Raw genomic sequence first — 19,451 nt, 5'->3', positions numbered from 1 at the left:
TAAAGTTAACCTATGCATAGGAGATGCAGTAGAAAAAGTCTTATCCGTCTTTACTATATGACAAACCCTTATATCTCATTTAATCCTCACAATAGCCCCATCAGGTCAGCAGAACTATCAAATTGAAAAGACTGTATTTACTGAACAGTTTTCAATTTTACCAAAAGATGGGGTTATAAAGAGACTAGAGTGAGAAAACCCAGTTAGGCCCCATTCTCACTAGTGAAGCTGGTTCCTGCAGCAGGAGGCTCCCCTTGCCTGGCTGAGCCTACAAGTTTATTCAGAGACTCCTCCTATGAACTGTCCACCCTAAGTATCCATCTGTAAGAAGTTAGAGTGAAAAGTTCCAAACACCTTGGAAATCTATCTTTGGGAAGCACAAACTTGTAAAACCTGAAAATGTACACTCTCCTGTCATGACAGGCAAAACTAGGGGCAATTTAGCTAGGTTGAACTCTAATTGTAAACCAGTCATTTCTCTGTTTACTTCAATAAATCATGAGCCACTGGTATTATTGTCATTAGCCACCGTTGTCAATTAAAAATGTGTGCTTACTGTGCGCCAAGTGGTGTGCTAAAGATTTCTCATGTAGAACCTCAGTTCCTTTGCCATATTACAATGAAGTAAATACCTTTTATATCATATCTGATAAGGGCACTGAAGTTTAGAAGGGAAAAATTCTACAAACACTCTTGCTCTTGACCACTTAACATCTGAAAATGTTAGTATCTCTAAGCCTGGGCTTTGGAATCAGAAAGATCCAGACTTAGTCACCAACTTATTCGACAAGTAGGCTAAGTTGTTTAGCCTCTTTGTGCCTCACTTTTCTCATCTATAAAATGGATATGGTACTACTGTAGCTTCTTCAAAGAATTACTTTGTATCTTAATGAGGGAATGCACTTAAAATAGTTACTCATAGAGCTATATAAATAAATATCCTATTTGAAAAGTCCAATGTGTATGTCAGAGCTTGAATGCAACTCCCCAAAATATGGCATGCTGAGTATTTCTGAGCTAAAGGAGACAGGAAGGCTGCAGAGGCAAGAAGGTCTCTCTTGCCCTCCACCATTCTTCTCTTCCCCTATCTGTCCCCAAGGCATGTATAGAAACCAGAACTCCTTCCCCTGAAGAAAGCCATAAAACCTAAGAAGGTCATTTTCTGACCTCTTCCCTTCTCCCCTGCAGATCCTCATTTGAGAAGGAAGAATCTGAAACAAGTAGAAGTCCCAATTTACTACCAAGAGTTCGTAGCCCTTTTTGTCTGACCAAGTTTCTCCAGAACTATCCACTTCTTTCATGTCTCTAAATACAGATTTCCCTGGGTCTCTGGGTCTTCATTTTTGAAGACTTTCTCGTTAAGTAAAACTTTTATTAGCGGTAAGTGCTCTGTTATAGGAAGTGTCAGCCATGAACTTTGGGAGAGGTGAGATAAAAATAGGATTTTTTTTTCTCCTATACATGTACTTTTTCAATCTTGTACTTACTTTAAGTCACCACTCTAAATGGTGGTACACACTGTAAACAGGCACTGTTCTAGGCTTTCAAAATGCTAATTTATTTAACTCTCAAAAACCAAACAACAACAATAAAAAATCCTAAGAGGTAAGTAACCTGGCCATCCCTACTTTTCAGATAAAAAAACTGAAGCAGAGAGAGGTCAAATATTTCCCCGAGGTCATATAGCTAGTTAAGAAGGAAAAAAATCAAAGATTTAACTCAGAGTCTGACTTCAGATCCTTGTCAAACCATGCTTCCTCACTAAGGAAAACTTATTCTTAAGAACCTCTGTTTCTTTCACTTCTTTCCTGCTTTTCCATCTGTCTCTACTTTGGGTGTCTCCACTTTTACCTTTAAGTGTTAGCATTCTCAGAATTCTGTCCTTGGATGAGTACATTATACCACCTCCTTATGTGGTGTCCTCTCCTCCCATGTCTCTTATACACAGATGAGAACTGTGTACTGTTTGTGCCCCCCCCACCCTCATCCAGTCTGCTCACTTCTTCCACTGTATTAATGTCCTATAGGGAACACGGCCTTATCCCAGCCCACAGACCACATTTCCCAGCCTCTCTTGAAGTTAAGCAAAGCCCTACGAATCCCTGCCACTGGGGTGTGAGTAGGGGTGATCAATACAGGCCTTTGTGCAATTGGATGTGCTCCTTCCCACTCACTGCCTCAGTTTGCCTCATGCCTGGAAATGGAGAAAATCAGGACAAACTCTAGAAGACAGGTATTTAAAAATGAAAAGTTGTCTCACCATCCTGGTCCCTGGATGAACAGGCAGCAGAGCTGACCAGCAGCATGGACAAACTGAAGGATTTTTGAGAGAAAAATAAAACTTCCCCTTTATGTAAGACACAGTATTAGCCCTTTCCCTATTTAGCACACTGTTATGGTTTGGATGTGAGGTGTCCCCCAAAAGCTCATGGGTGAAACAATGCAAGAAGGTTTAGAGGAGAAATGTTTAGGTTATGACAGCCTTAACGCAATCAGTGAATTAATCCCCCAGGGGGATTAACTGAGTGGCATCTGAAGCCCAGGTAGGGTGTGGCTGGAGGAGGTGGGTTACTTGGGGCATGGCTTTGGAGTAATATTTTGTATCTGGCAAGTGGACCTCTCACTGCTTTCTGATCATAATGTGAGCTGCTTCCCTCTGCCACACTCTTCTGCCATGATGTACTGCCTGACCTCAAGCCCCTAGGAATGGAGCCAGCCTTCTATGGACTGGCACATCTGAAACCATGAGCCAGACCCTAAACGAACTTTTCCTCCCCTAAAGTTGTTCTTGTCAGATATTTTAGTCTTAAAGCAAAAAAAAAAAAAAAAAAAAAAAGGCTGACTAAAACACACACATACACAAAATCTATATTCCTCACTGAGTTTTGTCTCCAGAGCTCCATATTTCCTACTGAGTTTATGCATGCAGAGTACCTGACAAGAACTTTAAACAAAGCACTTCCAAAATGGAACTAAGAGTCTCTAACCCTTCCCTTCAATAAGTGGCTTCTTCATCTATTCAGGGTCCACATCAAAGCCAGGTGTGTTTGTAGGCTCCCTGTCCCCCACTCCCCACAGCCAATTCATCACCTAATCCTATTCATTTTACTTTTTAAGTATCTTTCACATTCATTTGCTCCCCTCCATCCTCAAAGCCACTACCTGAATCCCAGCCCTCATAATCACATGAATTATTCACCACTGTCACCTGCCTAATTTCTCTGCTTCAGGGACCCAGTCCTCACTTCAACCCCACCTCACCTCATTCTCTACAATGCCAGCATCGTGACTTTATAAGCACAAATCTAAGATTGTTATTATGTAAGGCACTTTTTCAGGTCAAAATATTGTAAAGGCTTTCATATCCATGCAACCTGAGGGCAAAAATTGAAAGTCTCTACTAATAAAGTACAAGAGGAAATGTTGATTGAACAGTGAACAAGAAACAGGAAACTCACAATTGAACTGTGTCAAGAAAAAGAGTGAAAGAAAAGAAGAATGCTTTTGTATACCTGAGGCAAAACTGGAAGAATAGTTCCAGGCCTTATTAGATCAAGTAAAGCCCGAAGATAAAAAGAACAGCCCCCAGCCCAAACCTATCTGCAGGGCTTCGAATGATAAAACAGATACTACCCCAAGTCAGACCCTAACCTGATCCTGCTGGCAGTTTGGGAGGACATAATGAAATCAGCCAAGAGACACATGGGAACATTTTTGACTTTATATAAAAGAACCCTGAGAATGAAACTTCTTGGGAGTATTCTGTCCAAATAATCACTGAACCTGGGAAGCTGCCTACTGTTTACTATCTGAGCAGGAGGATCTATGTGTGTTTATCTACAAGAGTTTCATTATTAATAAACTAGAATCCCATGACTACTATTTCCTAAGCCTTTCTTTTCTAACAATGCCTCAAATTTGTGACCAGGCTTGTCTTTTCATTTGACAGCTAAGCACACACTTCAGTATAAAACTGATGTATGAGCAAATATACAAGGTTCTTCATCATCCAATCCCTGTCCCGTATATTACTGTGACCTAGCCCCTCTCATGCCCTTGGCTCCCGCTGAGCTCACCTGCTTTCAGCTCTAACTTTACACCATTGTTTCTTGGCTTGGTAGGCCCTTCTCAGGCTCATGCCTTTCAAACATTTTCCACATCTGAATGACACCTACTTATCCTTTACAATTGGAAGACCAAAGATATATTGCTACCTCTATGTGCTCTGGTTGAATATATCAATCATAAAAAAAAGCAATTAAGAATTGACTACTGTATGCCAGCTCCTTCGTGTGCCCCACTTCAAGATTATCTAAGTCCCACCTCATATTCCAGCTACTGATGTGGCCTTCCATTCTATGCGAATTTGACCAACATCATGTTAGTGTAACTAGCCAGGACCTGGCTGGAGGTCTAAGTTATTACCTGCCTTAAACTTCTCTTTTAATTCTTCTTCCTAACTTTGTTTTGTGTCAGATGTGGCAATCTTATTGGGTGTGGAAGAATCCCAGCAACAAAGAGCAAGGTTGGCTGGATGAAAAACCACTGAGCCCATAATTAGGTAGAGCTTGCTCCACACAGCCTTTTTAATTTTTTCCCTGTACTCACAATATGTTGTCATATCTCAGACAAAGATGCATTGAGGAAAAGTTTATAATAATAAGATGTTGTGTGTGAAAATTTAAAGTAAAAATTGTTTCCATTAGTCAAATACACAGAGGACTGGCTAATCTTAAGGATTGGTCAAAAAAATGTTAACAGAAGGAATGTTAATGAGAAGTATTGAAATGCTGTTGAGAAAAATGAATATATACTGAGTATAAAACAAACACCACTTGCCAAATACAAAGAACACAAAGGAGATGGGAAAGAAAAGGATTGAGCATTGACCAAGGTTTTCTCTCTGACCAAACTCTACTCAGGTTCTCCTCAGCTCTTTGTCAACTAGGCCTTGAACTTTGGATCTTCACGTTCACATTTGGGTTTTTCAGTCTTAGTAAGAATCCTGCTAAGTTCACTTAGCTAGAATTCCTCATTCTTCTATTGATCACATTTGATATCTAATCACCTTTCTCATGCCTCCCATCCAGGAGATTGATGTCGATTCCCACTGGCCTGTCTTGGGAATTAGGTTAGCCAGAATACATCCTTATGCCAAATACTTCCTCTTAGTAATTTTCTGTGCACTGACCCTCACCATCCTCCTTGACTATAAATTCTCACCAGTCCATGCTGTATTCAGAGCTGATCCCAATCTACCCACCCCCAAAGACCCAATGTGCCTACTATAGTAGTTCTACCTCAAATAAAGTATTCCTTATTGTCTTTAACAAGTAATATTATAAGCTTTCCTCATCTTTAACCTGGAGGAGCACTCCCGTAAGTCCATCTGTGTTCTGTGAGTACTAGAGACCTACAGGTACTCTTCTCCACCCAGATTCTTTGCCCTGGAAGCCAAGACTCAGAGAAGGTCATATTCCTTCACTTCCATTCGTCTTGCCCTTTCCCATCTCCTTTATTTGTTTTCTTGTATTGGAAGAAGAAATAAATGACCAACCAAAGAGTCATAAATGGTTTAGGGTAACCTTATTTGTCACACACATATACACACACAAAAAAAATTACTAAGAGTCTTTGAAATTTGAACTTGAAACATAAAATGTACCAAGTTTAGAAGTCTAAAGGAAAAGTGTTTCAAAGCAACACAGCTGTGTGGAGGGTATCTCTCTGTTCAACCCTCCATGATCCTCTGTGAATACTTTTCAAAAGCATCAGTGTATTAATCAGGTTTTTTTTTTTTTTGTCACCGTGGCAAATATCTGAGAACAACAACTTAAAGGAAGAAAGATTTGTTTTGACTCCAGGTTTCAGCTCACAATTGACTGACTCCAAAGTTGAGAAACAGCATGCTGGAAGGGTGTAGTGGAGGGAAGCTGCTCAACTCTTTGTAATCAAGAAGAAGCAGAGAGAGGAAGAGAAAAAGAAAAGAGGAAAGTACAGGGCTGTACATCTTCCCACACCTTCCAATAAAGTCTTACACCCAATATCCAAATTATTAATCCATCAAATGGATTAATCCACCTATAGGGCTAGATACCTTATGATCCAATCATATCATAAAAGCCTCATCTTTGGAAATTGCTGCATTGGGGAACAAACCTTTTAGTCTGAGCCTGTGGGGAACATTCTAGATCTAAACCACAATAAGCAGTCGATATATTAGCAGCAGTCTTATTTCTAACTACAAAACAAAGAAATGGGTCTCTGGAGATGCATTTGCTTGACTGTCTGTTCCTCTTTGCCTTTTATTGTGAGTGGGTCCATTGGAAGCAGGGCTCTTTTGAGCCTGTTTACTTCCATTTATTTTTCTTGAAGTGACACAGAGTGGAGCAGAATGGCATTTCAGTCCTTTGAGGAGCTGTTTATGCTTCTTTTCCCATCTGAGATTAAAAACTGCAACTATTCCTAAAAGAAGTTGGTGAAAGTAATGGCTGTGACAAAACACATATAAAATATTAAAAACTAAAATGGGCTATATCACTCGTCCCTTGAAGTTCATCCAAGAATAGCTCATGTCCATGGGCAAGAGTCTTGGAATTCCTGCCATACAAACACCTGTTTTCTGTCTGGCTCCTTTGTTTTCCTTTCTATCTCTCCACTTTTCTTCTCCAGATCAAGGTGGATATAATATTTAGTAATAAGTATGCTGTAAACTCACCAGGTGAGAGAAGGAAGAGATGCACCGTAGATCCCTTATTTACCAACTTAAACTCTGAGTCTGACATTTTTCTGAGGACAAATCTGACACTTGGCATTTAGAGAGCATGGTTATACAGACAATTCCAAAGAAAAGGGTTATAGATAGTCAATACTCATGGGCCCTGAGGGTGAGTCTTTGTACCTGCAGTTCCCCAGACCAAAAATAATCTTTCTCAAGTCTTTTCATGGCTGGCTCCTTCTCACAAATTGGTCACAGGTCAAATACTATCTTCTAAGACAGTCTATTCCTGTCTATTCCAAATAGCTCCCTTGCCAACAAAGTCCTGCCTACTGCCCTGCTTAGAGTCTTCAATTTTGTACTACCACATGTAATTATTTTCTATTACATTTTTCCCATGTTAAATGTCTCTATGGCAAACTGGAACATAAATTATAATGAGAGATTTCTGTCTGCAATATTTTTCATGGTTTTCCCAGCATATAGAAAGGCATGTGGAACTCAGGAGACAATCACAAGACATTTTGGATGAATGAACGACTGGGACCAAACTGAGGGTCAGCAATAGTTTCATCTGTGATTTTTAAGCTGATAGTTTTATACAAGTGTGTAGCTTATGATGGCTATTTGAGGAATGAGGAGTTCTGTGGCAAACCTAGCAATACCTATGATGGGAATCTTTCTAAAATGTGCAATTGTTGTTATATTTCTGCTCTATCATTTTTCACAGGTTTCAAAATGTGTCATATAATATTGGGTCAGGGACCAGGCAGGCCACCAGATGGTTGAAGATGATTTATTTCCTTGATTTCAGACTACTGAAGAAAGATTATAGAAAGAGAGCCAGTTCTTGTCTGAGTTTACTGAATATGAAAGATAAAAGGGGCCTTGAAGTTCATCTAGTCTGGATTCATTCTTAATTTAAAAATGCTTTCTATACCACCAATGACACGGTTGCCTGACCTTGACATTAATATTTTTAGTGATGAGACACTCACTGTTTTTCAAGATAACCTGTCTCACAATTGGACAGATTTTGATGAGCAAGGTCTTCCTTCTATTGATTCAAAATTTCCTTCCTGTAACTTCTGGCCCCTGGAGAAACAACACATAAGTCTAGTTCCTGTTCTGAATTATGAACTTTGAAATATTTGAAGACATCTGAAATATCTCCCCTGAGTATTCTCGACTTCAGAATAAACATCCCAAGTACCTCCAGTTATTATTCACTTGTTTCTTCTTTTAGACACACACACACTCATCTTCCTACTGGATGATCTCTGGACACACTGCAATTAGGAAACATATGTTCTCCAGGGCAAAGTGGAATTAAGTTTTATTTTTAATTGTACTTGTGCCATAAAGTTATTAAATGATCCACTTTTGTAAGTCAACTATGCATATAATTATGTACTATATCATTGCCAATGTGTCTGTTATTAATTGTGAGATGCAAAATAAGATTACTATGATATAATGAACCTTCTCCTTGGCCAGAAATCTGTGTCTAAAGAACATCTTATAACATACAATGTCAGCTAGCTGGTGAAATCTTTTGCTAAAAATACAAAAATATTTAAATAATCTGAGTTTTCAATTCACATATGCACAAGCACAACTTCTTTCCATCTTTCCATTATAGACATTCTAAAATAAAATGTTCCATTATAAAGTACTATTAGTGAAAATAAGCTAAGCCAAATGTAAAAATGAACTTTTTTTACAAGAATAGTATATTAAATGCTAATTTAAATATTTTTCAGCTAATAAGGTAAAAATAAAGATAATTTATCCACATTCAGACTTTTCAGGTAGATTCAGTAAACTGGTTCATGTTTTGCCTTTCTCATGAGCTCAGTGTTGGCTATAATCACATCATTAATATTGATCACTAAAGCAGAAGTTATACTATAGTGTTATAACCCAATAATTTTCAATATTGACCTAATACTTCTAAAAAGCAGAAAAAAAAATGTATTAAATTCACACTAAGGAAATTGATGGGTTTCAATTCACATGTCCATTCTGTAATTACCTGTTTTTAAATGCCTAATAGTAAGTTATAATGTATATGAATATCCACAGTTATGTTTGCACTTACTACTATCTTGGAAAAATTAAGTACTATTTTCTTTTATAGACCGATCATGACTTTGTTGTATTTGTTAACTGACTGTACCATGACAGACACTAACCAACATCAACACGGTATTCAGTTCACATCTAGAACAAAAGATGTGGCATAATCAGAGGGACCTAGAAATTATGACCCAATAGTGGTTTGTTCAGTTACCTATACCTCGTGTGTTCCTTTTCACAGAAGCCAAATGTTGCCAAACATAACACATTCAAAATCACAGCATCCAAACACAATGCTTCTTAGTTGTGTGTGGAATGACAAAAAGTATTTTGATTATTCTTTTAAAATAAACAAGTTATTTCCATAATTCTTGTCATGGGTTACATTGCATCCTCCCAAAATTCATGTTTAAGTCCTAATCTCCAAACCAAAGAATGTGAAATGGAAATAGGGTTGTTGCAGATATGATAAAGTTAGGAAGTCAAACTGGAGAAAAGTGGGCTCCCAGGGGAAGTTTGAAGACACACACACACACACACACACACACACACACAAGAAAATTACCATATGAAGATGAAGGCACAGTTGGGGCATGCTTCTACCAGATGGGAAGGATGCCAGCAAGCCACCAGCCCTGGGGGAAAGGCCTGCACCAGGTTCTCCCTCCCAACCCTCAGAAGAAACCAACCCTGCTGACACACTGACCTGGAACTCTTAACCTCCAGAACTACAAGGCAGTAAACTTCAGTTGCTGAAGCCCCTCAGCTTGTAATACCCTAGCAAGCTCATGAAATTATGAAACTCCTAAATATTTGGCATTCTTCAGGTTATGCCTTCAAGAGGACAGAGCACTCTTTTTTAAAAACAAAATATTCTTGAATGTAGCATATTCTCATCCTCTGAGATAAAATTTTCCAACAGCCAAGAGTTACTTATATCTATGATATGAGTACAGCAGATCACATGTGCAGGTAATCCAGCATTCTTTTCATTGATTCATTATAGCATTCAAATTGATATATAGTAAAAATGGACTGTTTATCTGTAACTGACTTTGGCAGACAGTCTAAAAAATGTTTTAAGATGTTTTAAATGATAGCATTTCTTGGGGAAAATGTATAATTTCCTAATTATTTTGAAATAAACAAAAATACATGTTTTGCTGACAGTTGTGCATGCCTATGATCCCAGTGACTCGGGAGGCTGAGGCAGGAGGATTCCAAGTTTGAAACTAGCCTCAGCCATTTAGCAAGACCCTGTATTAAAGTAAAAAATCAAATAGTCGGGTCTGGGGATGTAGCTTCAGTGGTAAAGCATCCATGGGTTAAATCCCCAGTACCTCTGGGTTAAATCTCCAGTACTCCTCCCACAAATAAAAAGCATGTTTTATAAATCTTGATGTATTTCATTTTAAAGTTTCATTCTTAGCTATACTGAATGTTTATATACACACTCACACACACAGACACACACACGTGTGCGTGTGTGTGTGTGTGTGTGTGTGTGTGTGTGTGTATTATGAATAGCATAAGTAGTTACTCTGTGTTAATCCAGAAGTTTGTGGGGGTATTTTTGGTTTGGTTTTATTTATTTATTTTTGTACTGGGGATTGAACCCAGGCATATTTAACTACTGAGCCAATCCCCAGCCCTTTTTGTGTTTTTATTTTGAGACAGAATCTCGCTAAATTGCTTAGGACTTGATAAGTTTCTGAGGCTGTCTTTGAACTTGCAATCCTCCTGCCTCAGCATCCCAAGACATAAGCCAGAGTTTTTCAAGAGTGCTTTGTTAGTTTGGTACTTGAATGGAGATACACACACACACACACACACACACACGTATATACTTGTATGTATATTTATATATGTATGTATAGATAGATATAGATAGATGACAGAAATAGATTCCTAGGGACTGAACCTAGACTCTCAGCCTGAGCAGCTTCCCTTCTATCTGAATCACACTTTCAGTTTCCATTCGAGATCTGAAATGCTCAGTAAAACTTCCTGTAATGATGGAATACCCTATATCTGCATCCCCAGTACAAGAGTCACTGGTCACCAAGAGGCTGTTCAGCATGGGAAATGGATGGTGCAAATAAGACACTGAGATTTTAATCTATGTTAATTTAATTGTAACAGAAATAACTATGTGGAGCCAGCAGTTATTGTACTGGACAACACAGTTCCAGACTTTAATTTGAAATTGGGATTCTATTCCTAACAGTGTGAAAATCACAACTGAAAATGAAGGAATAGGGAAAGTAATAAGAAGTAACTGATGATTTGGATCAACTATCCCAGAACGCACAAATGTGTAAGTTTCTCAGCACATAAGGTTGACTTTAATCCAAGTGATTATAAAATTCCATCAGCAAACTAAAACTGGCATCACTACTGGCATTAGCCAGCAGGGGGAACTGAAGAGTAGCAAGAAGTGTTTTCCTGGAGAATGTTTCTTCCCCCCAAATCCCTGGAGGCCGGAACACACATATTCTGCCCAGGAACTCCAAACCCTGTGCTTTCCAAATATTCAGAGTTAGCTATATCATCTACATGTGCTTGTTTTCAAAGGTTCTCTAGGAGTTGGCAACTGAACTTGGCTCTACACAATACAGTTGAAAATTAGTAGTTGTAAAACTGGGTTTTCTCACTTAAAAATGTCTTTAGTGTTCGGATTTTTATGTTGGCTTTTTAGCTTCATCCTGTTTCTCCACATGTCAGAGACAAGTTTTAAGGCCTTTCAGATTTACACAGGACAATTTCATAGGCATATTGTCAATTCCTGAAAGTTATTTCTAAAAGGTTTGTCCATGATAAGTGTAGCCTTACCTCTTGATAAAGGTCACTGAGATCTTCCTGGTGGGCCTGTTTGGAGCATCCTGGGAATTCCCTGACACAGCAGGAATCTGGAGGCCAGTCCATCTCAGTCATTTCTAACCAGTCAGTGAAATACACCACTCCACAGCACTTAAACTGCAAAAGAATTACTGGTCAGGCTCAGAAACTATACAAAAATATTGTTTTAACTTATGGAAGATTAAATGTTAGATTTCTTAAATTTTTGTACTCAGAGCTAAACTCATTTCTGTCATCACCTAATGATATGTGTACATTCTAGTTGATGATAGAAATGCTGTAAAGGAACACCAGGGCTACCTACCCCATAATGGAACAATTCTGAACCATAATGCCCCAAATACATAAAAACAAATCAGGCCTGACCGAGTCTCCTTCCCCAACTCCATCACCCTCCACAGGTCGTCATACAATGGCAGATTTGATGTACAAAATAACAAATCCGATAGCTGAAATCTTACCTTTACCATTTCCTTCTAGCCATTAGAGAGTAGTTAATCGACTGTATATCATCTAGCTATTTAATTGTTCAACATGTTTAAATATTGTATTAAAAGTTTGATAATCTCTGTGAAAAGATTTATTGTCCAATCCATATAAAGGTTACCAGACTTGGAATCCGTAACCAATAAAAGTTCCAAAAACTTCAAGAAATAAACAGGTTGGGCCAACAAATTTTCATTCAACAGAAAGAGATTCTTGAAATAGACCATCACAGTCTATCATCATAATTTCAGGAAAAAATGATGTGCCTTTAAGCTTGAATAAAGTTAGACTTACAACTATATTGCCTTTCTTAAATCTTATTTAAGAAAACTATACTTTCTATATTGTTGTGTTTCACCAAAGATTAGCAAAAAACTCTGATGAAGATTTAGAAACACAGTTTAAAGACATACACAGATTAGATTCAGAGAATTATCTATGCTGAATAATTTTCTGCTCCTGGGTAAAGGAGGAACAAGTACTCTTCCATAGAGTCAGAAGCAAGGAATATGGGTAGTCACAGAGAAAAACTCTGCCAAGAGTGACTGGTTATGCAAATGATGTAGCCCAAGAGATCAATCTGTGCTCAAGATTAATAGTGCATCATCATTTCAATGTTTAACTAAAGTTAACTTTGAAGAATTCTGAACTTCTCATGAAAAAGCAAATAAGGAAAACACTAAAATTTATTTTGTATTTTTCCACTTGTCTAAATATCTGATGTTTAAAAAGAACAACAGTTATCTTGGGAGTTTTATAAATGATGATTACTAAAAGCTATAGTTCATACTAAAGTTTTGAGAAGTGTTACAAATGTTTTTAATATTTTCCTGGTATCAACTCACTCTAAAAGTCATGAATATATCATAATCATCACAAAGTCAAATTCTAAAACCAGACATAACAGAAACATCACCAATTTAAGTCAAACATAATTTGACATCATATATTTTACATAACTCATAGTCTTTAAAAATAACTTACAGTAAAAGGACTTCACTTTCTAAAAATCATCAACTACTACAATTCTAAGTCAGTCTTTTTATTTTGTTTGTTTTTTTTCAAAGTCAGTCTTTTAAAATCCTTACATTCAGAGAAAACTCATTTCTCTCATTTTCTAATGGCATGAGTCCTTCCAAATTTGATGACTTCTAAGGGCAGTCCTTGGAACACCCTAACTCAATCACAGTGGTACAGCCCATTTATCTGACTTTGTCAGGAAATGAGGTGATCCACTGACCTAGCTTTTCCAATAACTTAAACATACTATGGTCAGGGCCAAACATGTTTTGGTTTTTTTTTTTTTCATACGTCTCTGATTTTTTTTTCTTTTACATAGCTATCTTTCTTCTTCAATGGAGGATAGTGAATTTGTACCAAAACATTTCTTGAACATGTCTTTCAGTAAATTCATTATTATACAAACACATCACCATGGTTCTTGTCATTTTCCTGTCTCCTTTAATATTGCATAGTAGTTTAGCTCTACTGTTGCTAACACTATCCCAGTTCTAGAAAATACCATACAGTCACCATTTTATACATAAATAAACTGAGATCCCTTGATGGGTCAAGTCATTTCCCAAGGTCATATGCCAATATGTAGCAGAGCCTGCTTATCCCAAAGCCTGTACTCCAACCACTATGTTAAAAGTATTAAATAGTTTTTTAAAAAGGTACTAAATAAATGTCACTAGGACTTAAGCAAGACTCCATTAAATTGAGGCACATACTCAGGGTAACAGTGAACAAGAGATCAAGAAAATTGAAACCTGAAAGGTGAATTTTAGCTCTGATTCATTTTGAAGAGGGGTATTATAGGCTGAAATGTATCACCCACCCAACCAAATTCATGGTTTGAAATTACAGTTACTTGTGTCTCAGAATGTGACCCTATTTGGACATACAGTCTTTATAGAAACAATTAGTCCATTAGGTGGGTATTTATCCAATGACTGACATCCTCATAAGAAGATGAAATTTAAACAGATATGTATAGAGAAGACAACTGTGAAGACACAGGGAGAAGACGGTCAGCTATAAGTGTTATAGTTTAGATCTGCAATGTCTCCAAAAGCTCATGTGTTGAAAGCATGGTCCTGGTGTGGCAAAGTTCAGAGGTGGAGGTCTAAGGAAATGATTGCATTATGAGGGTCACAGCCTCATTGTGGATGAATCTATTTGAAGGGTTAATAACTTAATGGACTACTGGGTGGTAACTGTAGGCAGGGGGGCTGTAGCTAGAGGAAATAGGTCACAGGGTATCATCTTGGGAACTATTTCTGTCTCTAGCTCCTTCCTGTCTCTCTTTCTCTGCTTCCTGTCTGTCATGAGCCCAGCAACTGTCCTCTGCAATGCCCTTCCACCATGATGTTCTGCCTCACCTCAGGCTGAGAAGTTGTCTGGATTTTGCCCATGTCCTGAGACTTTATAAGAAGTTGATTTTAAAAGAAATGGACTTCTTAATCTGGTAGAAGAAATGTCTAGGCAGCATAGCATTCAGGCAGTGGCATGGATGTTGCTGGCAGCCTTTAGCCACTTTTATTCTGATAATCAGGAGAAGAAAGCAGAGCAGAAAGATTGGAAAAACTTGGACTTCAAAGGTGGAAGTAATATTGGGGATAAGGAAGTTGCAGTTGTTAAAGACATTATTGCCACTAAAGACATGCTAAAGACTTTGACTTGACAGTAAGAAAGATGGCTTGGAGACATCTCAGGAGCTGGCAAGATCAAACCCATCTCAGGCTCAAGGGAGTAAAAGTGAAAATTTTCTTGAGAAGAGACCAGTGGGGAATCCTTCTTACATAAGGAGGCCTAGGAAGTTTATTCAATGTGCTCAGCCACCCAGACACTCAGAGGTAGCTGCAGCCAGGGTCCTTGGAGGCTTGGCTACTGCTCAAGATGGCAGCAGATTTTAGCATCCACCATGTGGTACTGGTTCTGTAGGAATACAGGATGCTGGACTTAGTGGGTCATGGAGGCTTACACCCAGATTTCAAAGGAAGGCCTTGGAAGCCAGGCAAAGTGCAGCAGGTCGGAGTCCCTGTGGGCACTCCGTGGGAAGGCAAGGTATGGAGATTTGAGGAGGAAGCCATACCTGCAATGGTGACCCCCAAGATTAAGAAATACCAGTAATGTTAGACATTGTCCTAGGAAATCTGCAGGAATCAAGCAGAGACCAGCCAAAAGAAAGGCCCCTTGAGCTGCAACGAACAAGGCCACAGGGGCAGAGCTACACAAGCCCTTTGGAGGGAACTTCATGATGCCATGTGCCCAGATGCCAGACATGGATCTACAGGACTTGTTTGACCAGTTGAATTTCAGTCTTGCTTTGGTCCTATCCCTTCTTTTTATGTCCCTACTTTTGTGAATGGAAATGTTTACTCTGTACCATTATATATTGGATACTTTTAAATTGCTTTTAATTTTACAGGAGCTCACAATGTGAGATTGCCTTGAGCCTCAGAGAAGACTCTAGACTTGAACTTTGAGCAATCTCAGAACTATGGAGACTATGGGGACTCTTGGGATGGACTAAATATATTTTGCATTGTCAGACTGAGAAACTAATGTGACTCCATATTTAAAAATAAATAAATAACAGCAGCTTCTACCTCAAGGCCTATCCTAAGGAAGAGGGCGTGACCCTTGTCCTTGGAAAAACCCACAGAGCACTCCTAAGCACATAACCACCCTGCTGAGTTGTTTGTCTGTAAATAACAGTAGAGGTCTGTGGTGCCAGGTGTCCCTGACTCAGTTAGGCTAGGTAAGGACCCATAGCAACCCCCCTAGCAACCTCCAACCAGCATAAGACAGAGAAAATACCTGGAATGCCAGATGACCCCCAAGTAGTTTATGGTGGTTGATAACATGTTGGGAAACCATGTAGTTTCAAACGAATCCCCCTCTTATATTAACCAATCAACCCTACCCAAATTGTTCCCGCCATTGAATGTGCTAATCAATGTTAAGAGTTGTTGTTTGACTTTCCCTCGGTATGGAATAATTTGCTGTGTGATGTTGTGACACATACAGTATCCCCCAAAAAACCTATAAAATCTCACTGAACCAAGGACCAGGACTCACTCCCTGGGACCGCTGCATCGGGAAGGTTGTGAGTCCAGGCTCGGGTTTGCAATAAAGACTGTGTGTGCTTGCATCGGATTCAGCTCCTGGAGGTCTATTGGGGTCCCACGAATCTGGCATAATAAGATGAGTGTGAGCTTTTGGGGGCCAGAGGCAGAATGTTATGGTTTGGATATGAGGTATCCCCCCAAAGCTCACGTGTAAGACGATACAGGAAGTTTCAGAGGAGAAATGATTGGATTGTGAGAATTAACAGATTGGTGGGTTAATCCCTGAGTGGTGACTAGATTCAGGTGGGGTGTGGCTGGAGGAAGTGGTTAATTGGGGGTGTGGCTATGGGGTATATATTTGTATCTGGAGAGTAGAGTTTCTCTGTCTGCTTCTTGACCACCATGATGTGAGCTGCTTCCATCTGGACTAAGACCTCTGAAACTGTGAGCCCTCGAATAAACTCTTGCTCCCCTACAGTTGTATTGGTCATATCCTTTAGTCGCAGCAGTGAAAAAGCTGACTGAAACAATGGACTACTTACTGGGTGGTAACTGTAGGCAGGTGGGCTATAGCTAGAGGAAACAGGTCACATGGTGTCATTTTGGGAACTATTTCTGTCTCTGGCTCCTTCCTGTCTCTCTTTCTCTCTCTGCTTCCTGGCTGTCATGAGCCCAGCAACTCTTCTCTGCCATGCCCTTCCACCATGATGTTCTGCCTCACCTCAAGCCCAAAACAACTTAGCCAGCCAGCCATAGACTGAATCCTCTGAAACCACAGGCCAAAATAAATCTTCCCTCTTCTAAACTGTTTATGTGATGTATTTTGTCATAAAGTAAAAAAGGTGGCTAACACAATAAACCACGGAGAGAGAGGCCTAAGAAGACACAGGCCCTGCCAGCACCTTGATCTTGGACTTATAACCTCCAGAACCACGTAAAAATAAATTTGTATTAAAAGCCACCACATCTGTGGTACTTGGTTATGGCAGTCCTAGCAGACTAACATAAGAGCCTTAGAAAAATTATTTCAGGGTGCTCAGAGATCATCTCCACTCCTTTTAGTGGAATAGCCTTATGACATGAAGGAGGGAGCTTACCGTGTGACAATTCTAAAAATAGCACATTGTCAAGTGCAGTGCTTATACATTGTCTATCCAATGTATATTAGCTTAAGTCATCAGAAAAAAAAACAACACAACAACAAAAAACACCTCACTTTGTTTTGTTTTGTTTTTAACCTGGATTATTGTATTATCATGGTCTACATCATAAATTCCAGAAAACAAATAGCTCTGGGGTGCTCCTCCCCAGGATAGTAGCTGAACATTGCTTACTATAAATTCCCTAATGCTTCACATATTTTCCCTTTGTGTTGTTTTTAGTACCAATGTGCAGTAAACAAACAAAGTCAGGAAGCATTTAAATAAACAGGAAATCTGTGTTACAATGATAATTTTACCATCTCAACAATTGTAAGACAAAGAGCCAGATTTGGAGATTGTCCTGAACTTGAACCTCTGTCCCTCTCCAAGACAGAATAATTAAGCAGAGAGCTGGCTACTGGGTAAGATATTCGTTGGACTGCTTCACAGTCCATCACAAAGATGAATTAAAGGAATCTGAGTTTCTGGATCATCTGGGAATGTTAAACACAAGGAAATTGCTTGGGAGAAGAGCTTAGTCTGAAGCAAGAACAGTGGTCAACTTTAAGTCACCAGATTTTCAACATTTAAATATAGACTGCATTTGAAATGGTTATATACATGCATACACTGCCACATAAAGTGCTACATGGCAGTTATTTAAGAAAAGCTAAAAGCCTCTATACTTCCTGGTGTTATTAATAACCATAAACTAAATGAGATTAAATTTATTGATATCATTTAAACTTTTCAGCACTCCCAGGATATAGGTACTTTTATTACACCTATTTTATAGGCAAGGAAACTGAGGCTCAAGGAGGTTAAGAAAATTACAAAATCTCACATAATACTTTAAGCAGCAGAGTAGGATTTGAATCAAGAACTTTCTGATTAGAAAGTCCATACCCTTAATGATATATGTACTGACTCCAAACTCCTAAATGAGAACAATCTTCTTTATTTTTGGTACCAGGAATTGAACCCAGGGCCGCTTAACCACTAGGCCACATACCCAGCCCCCAAATGAGAACAATCTTTAAAAAAAATTAAAGAGATGTTTGAAATACAGATAGCTCTAAAATTCATGAGAAAAAAATATCTATTTAAATAAAAACTTGGATAATTACAAAATAACTCATGAAAAAGAAACTTCAGAATAGTTTAGAAAAATGACTTCCAAATAAATGTATATGAACTAGGTGAAATAAAAGGGAAACAGTATTCATGGGATAAAAAAAAAAAAAACAGAGTATAGAGTTAACTTAAGGTATTTCTCCATAAAAAATTACACCAGTGGCAATTAAATGATAGGTTTAATTTTCTGCACAAAAAAATTACCAAAGCCAAATCTTTGAATACTTGTTTTGAATGTGTGATACTTATACTATACTCTTCACCCCAAAACTATAGCACTTACCTCTCTCTGAAAAAAATTCCAAGCATGAGTAAGCCACCGATATCTAGGTAAGCCGTAGTTTGTCATTCTGGCTTTCAAAGTGACCATATCTGACCACTGTACTGGTACCTGGGGGGGGGGGGGTGTGGAGAAATTATATCAACACACAAGCACATTTTTTCAAACACTAATACTCTCACATACTTAAAAACGCTGTCACTCATATATTGACACATACATTCAGAATGTATTAGAATTTGCAAATCCTATTTCAAATTTCTATTTGTTTGTGGACTAAATAAAGCTCAGGGCAGCAAGCCTGACATTTAAAAAAATGACACAAAAATCAAGAACCTGAAAATAAAAAGGGGAGAGACAAATTCTACTATAACTCAAGATTAGGATAATTTTTGAAATGTTATTAAACATAGCAATGTTGATAGAAATAGTTTAAAAATTCTTGATCGCAGATATTCTTCAATTTTTCCTTTAAAAAAAAATTGGAAATAAGGCTTCACAGAAGAAAACATACAAACACTTGGGCACATAATGTTGTTCCTCAAATACTGGGCTGACTGTGTTCATATGGCTTCAACAAAGTTCAGGGAACTAACCCAAGTTCAAGCTACCCACTATGAGTTATTATTATCTCATAGCTTTTGAGGCATAAAATAAATGGAAGTAACATAAATTCT

At 38.4% G+C, this 19,451-nt stretch overlaps 1 protein-coding gene across 3 annotated transcripts in view; it reads right to left on the bottom strand.

Moving 5' to 3' along the window:
* TSPAN12 (tetraspanin 12) overlaps positions 1-19,451 on the bottom strand; it is an 80,198-nt gene that overhangs the window by 11,719 nt on the left and 49,028 nt on the right. For all 3 annotated transcript variants that reach the window (XM_081285450.1, XM_081285448.1, XM_081285449.1), the window contains 2 exons: positions 18,778-18,885; positions 11,630-11,773 (listed from right to left, as the gene is read on the bottom strand). In XM_081285450.1, the coding sequence (XP_081141576.1) occupies positions 11,630-11,773; positions 18,778-18,885 (252 nt within the window). The remainder of the gene's footprint in view (positions 1-11,629; positions 11,774-18,777; positions 18,886-19,451) is intronic.

Source organism: Spermophilus citellus, assembly GCF_964194105.1.
Source record: "Spermophilus citellus genome assembly, chromosome: 3".
Taxonomy (NCBI): domain Eukaryota; kingdom Metazoa; phylum Chordata; class Mammalia; order Rodentia; family Sciuridae; genus Spermophilus; species Spermophilus citellus.
The sequence above is the reverse complement of the archived record's forward strand: the minus strand, read 5'-3'. Positions and strand labels throughout refer to the sequence as shown.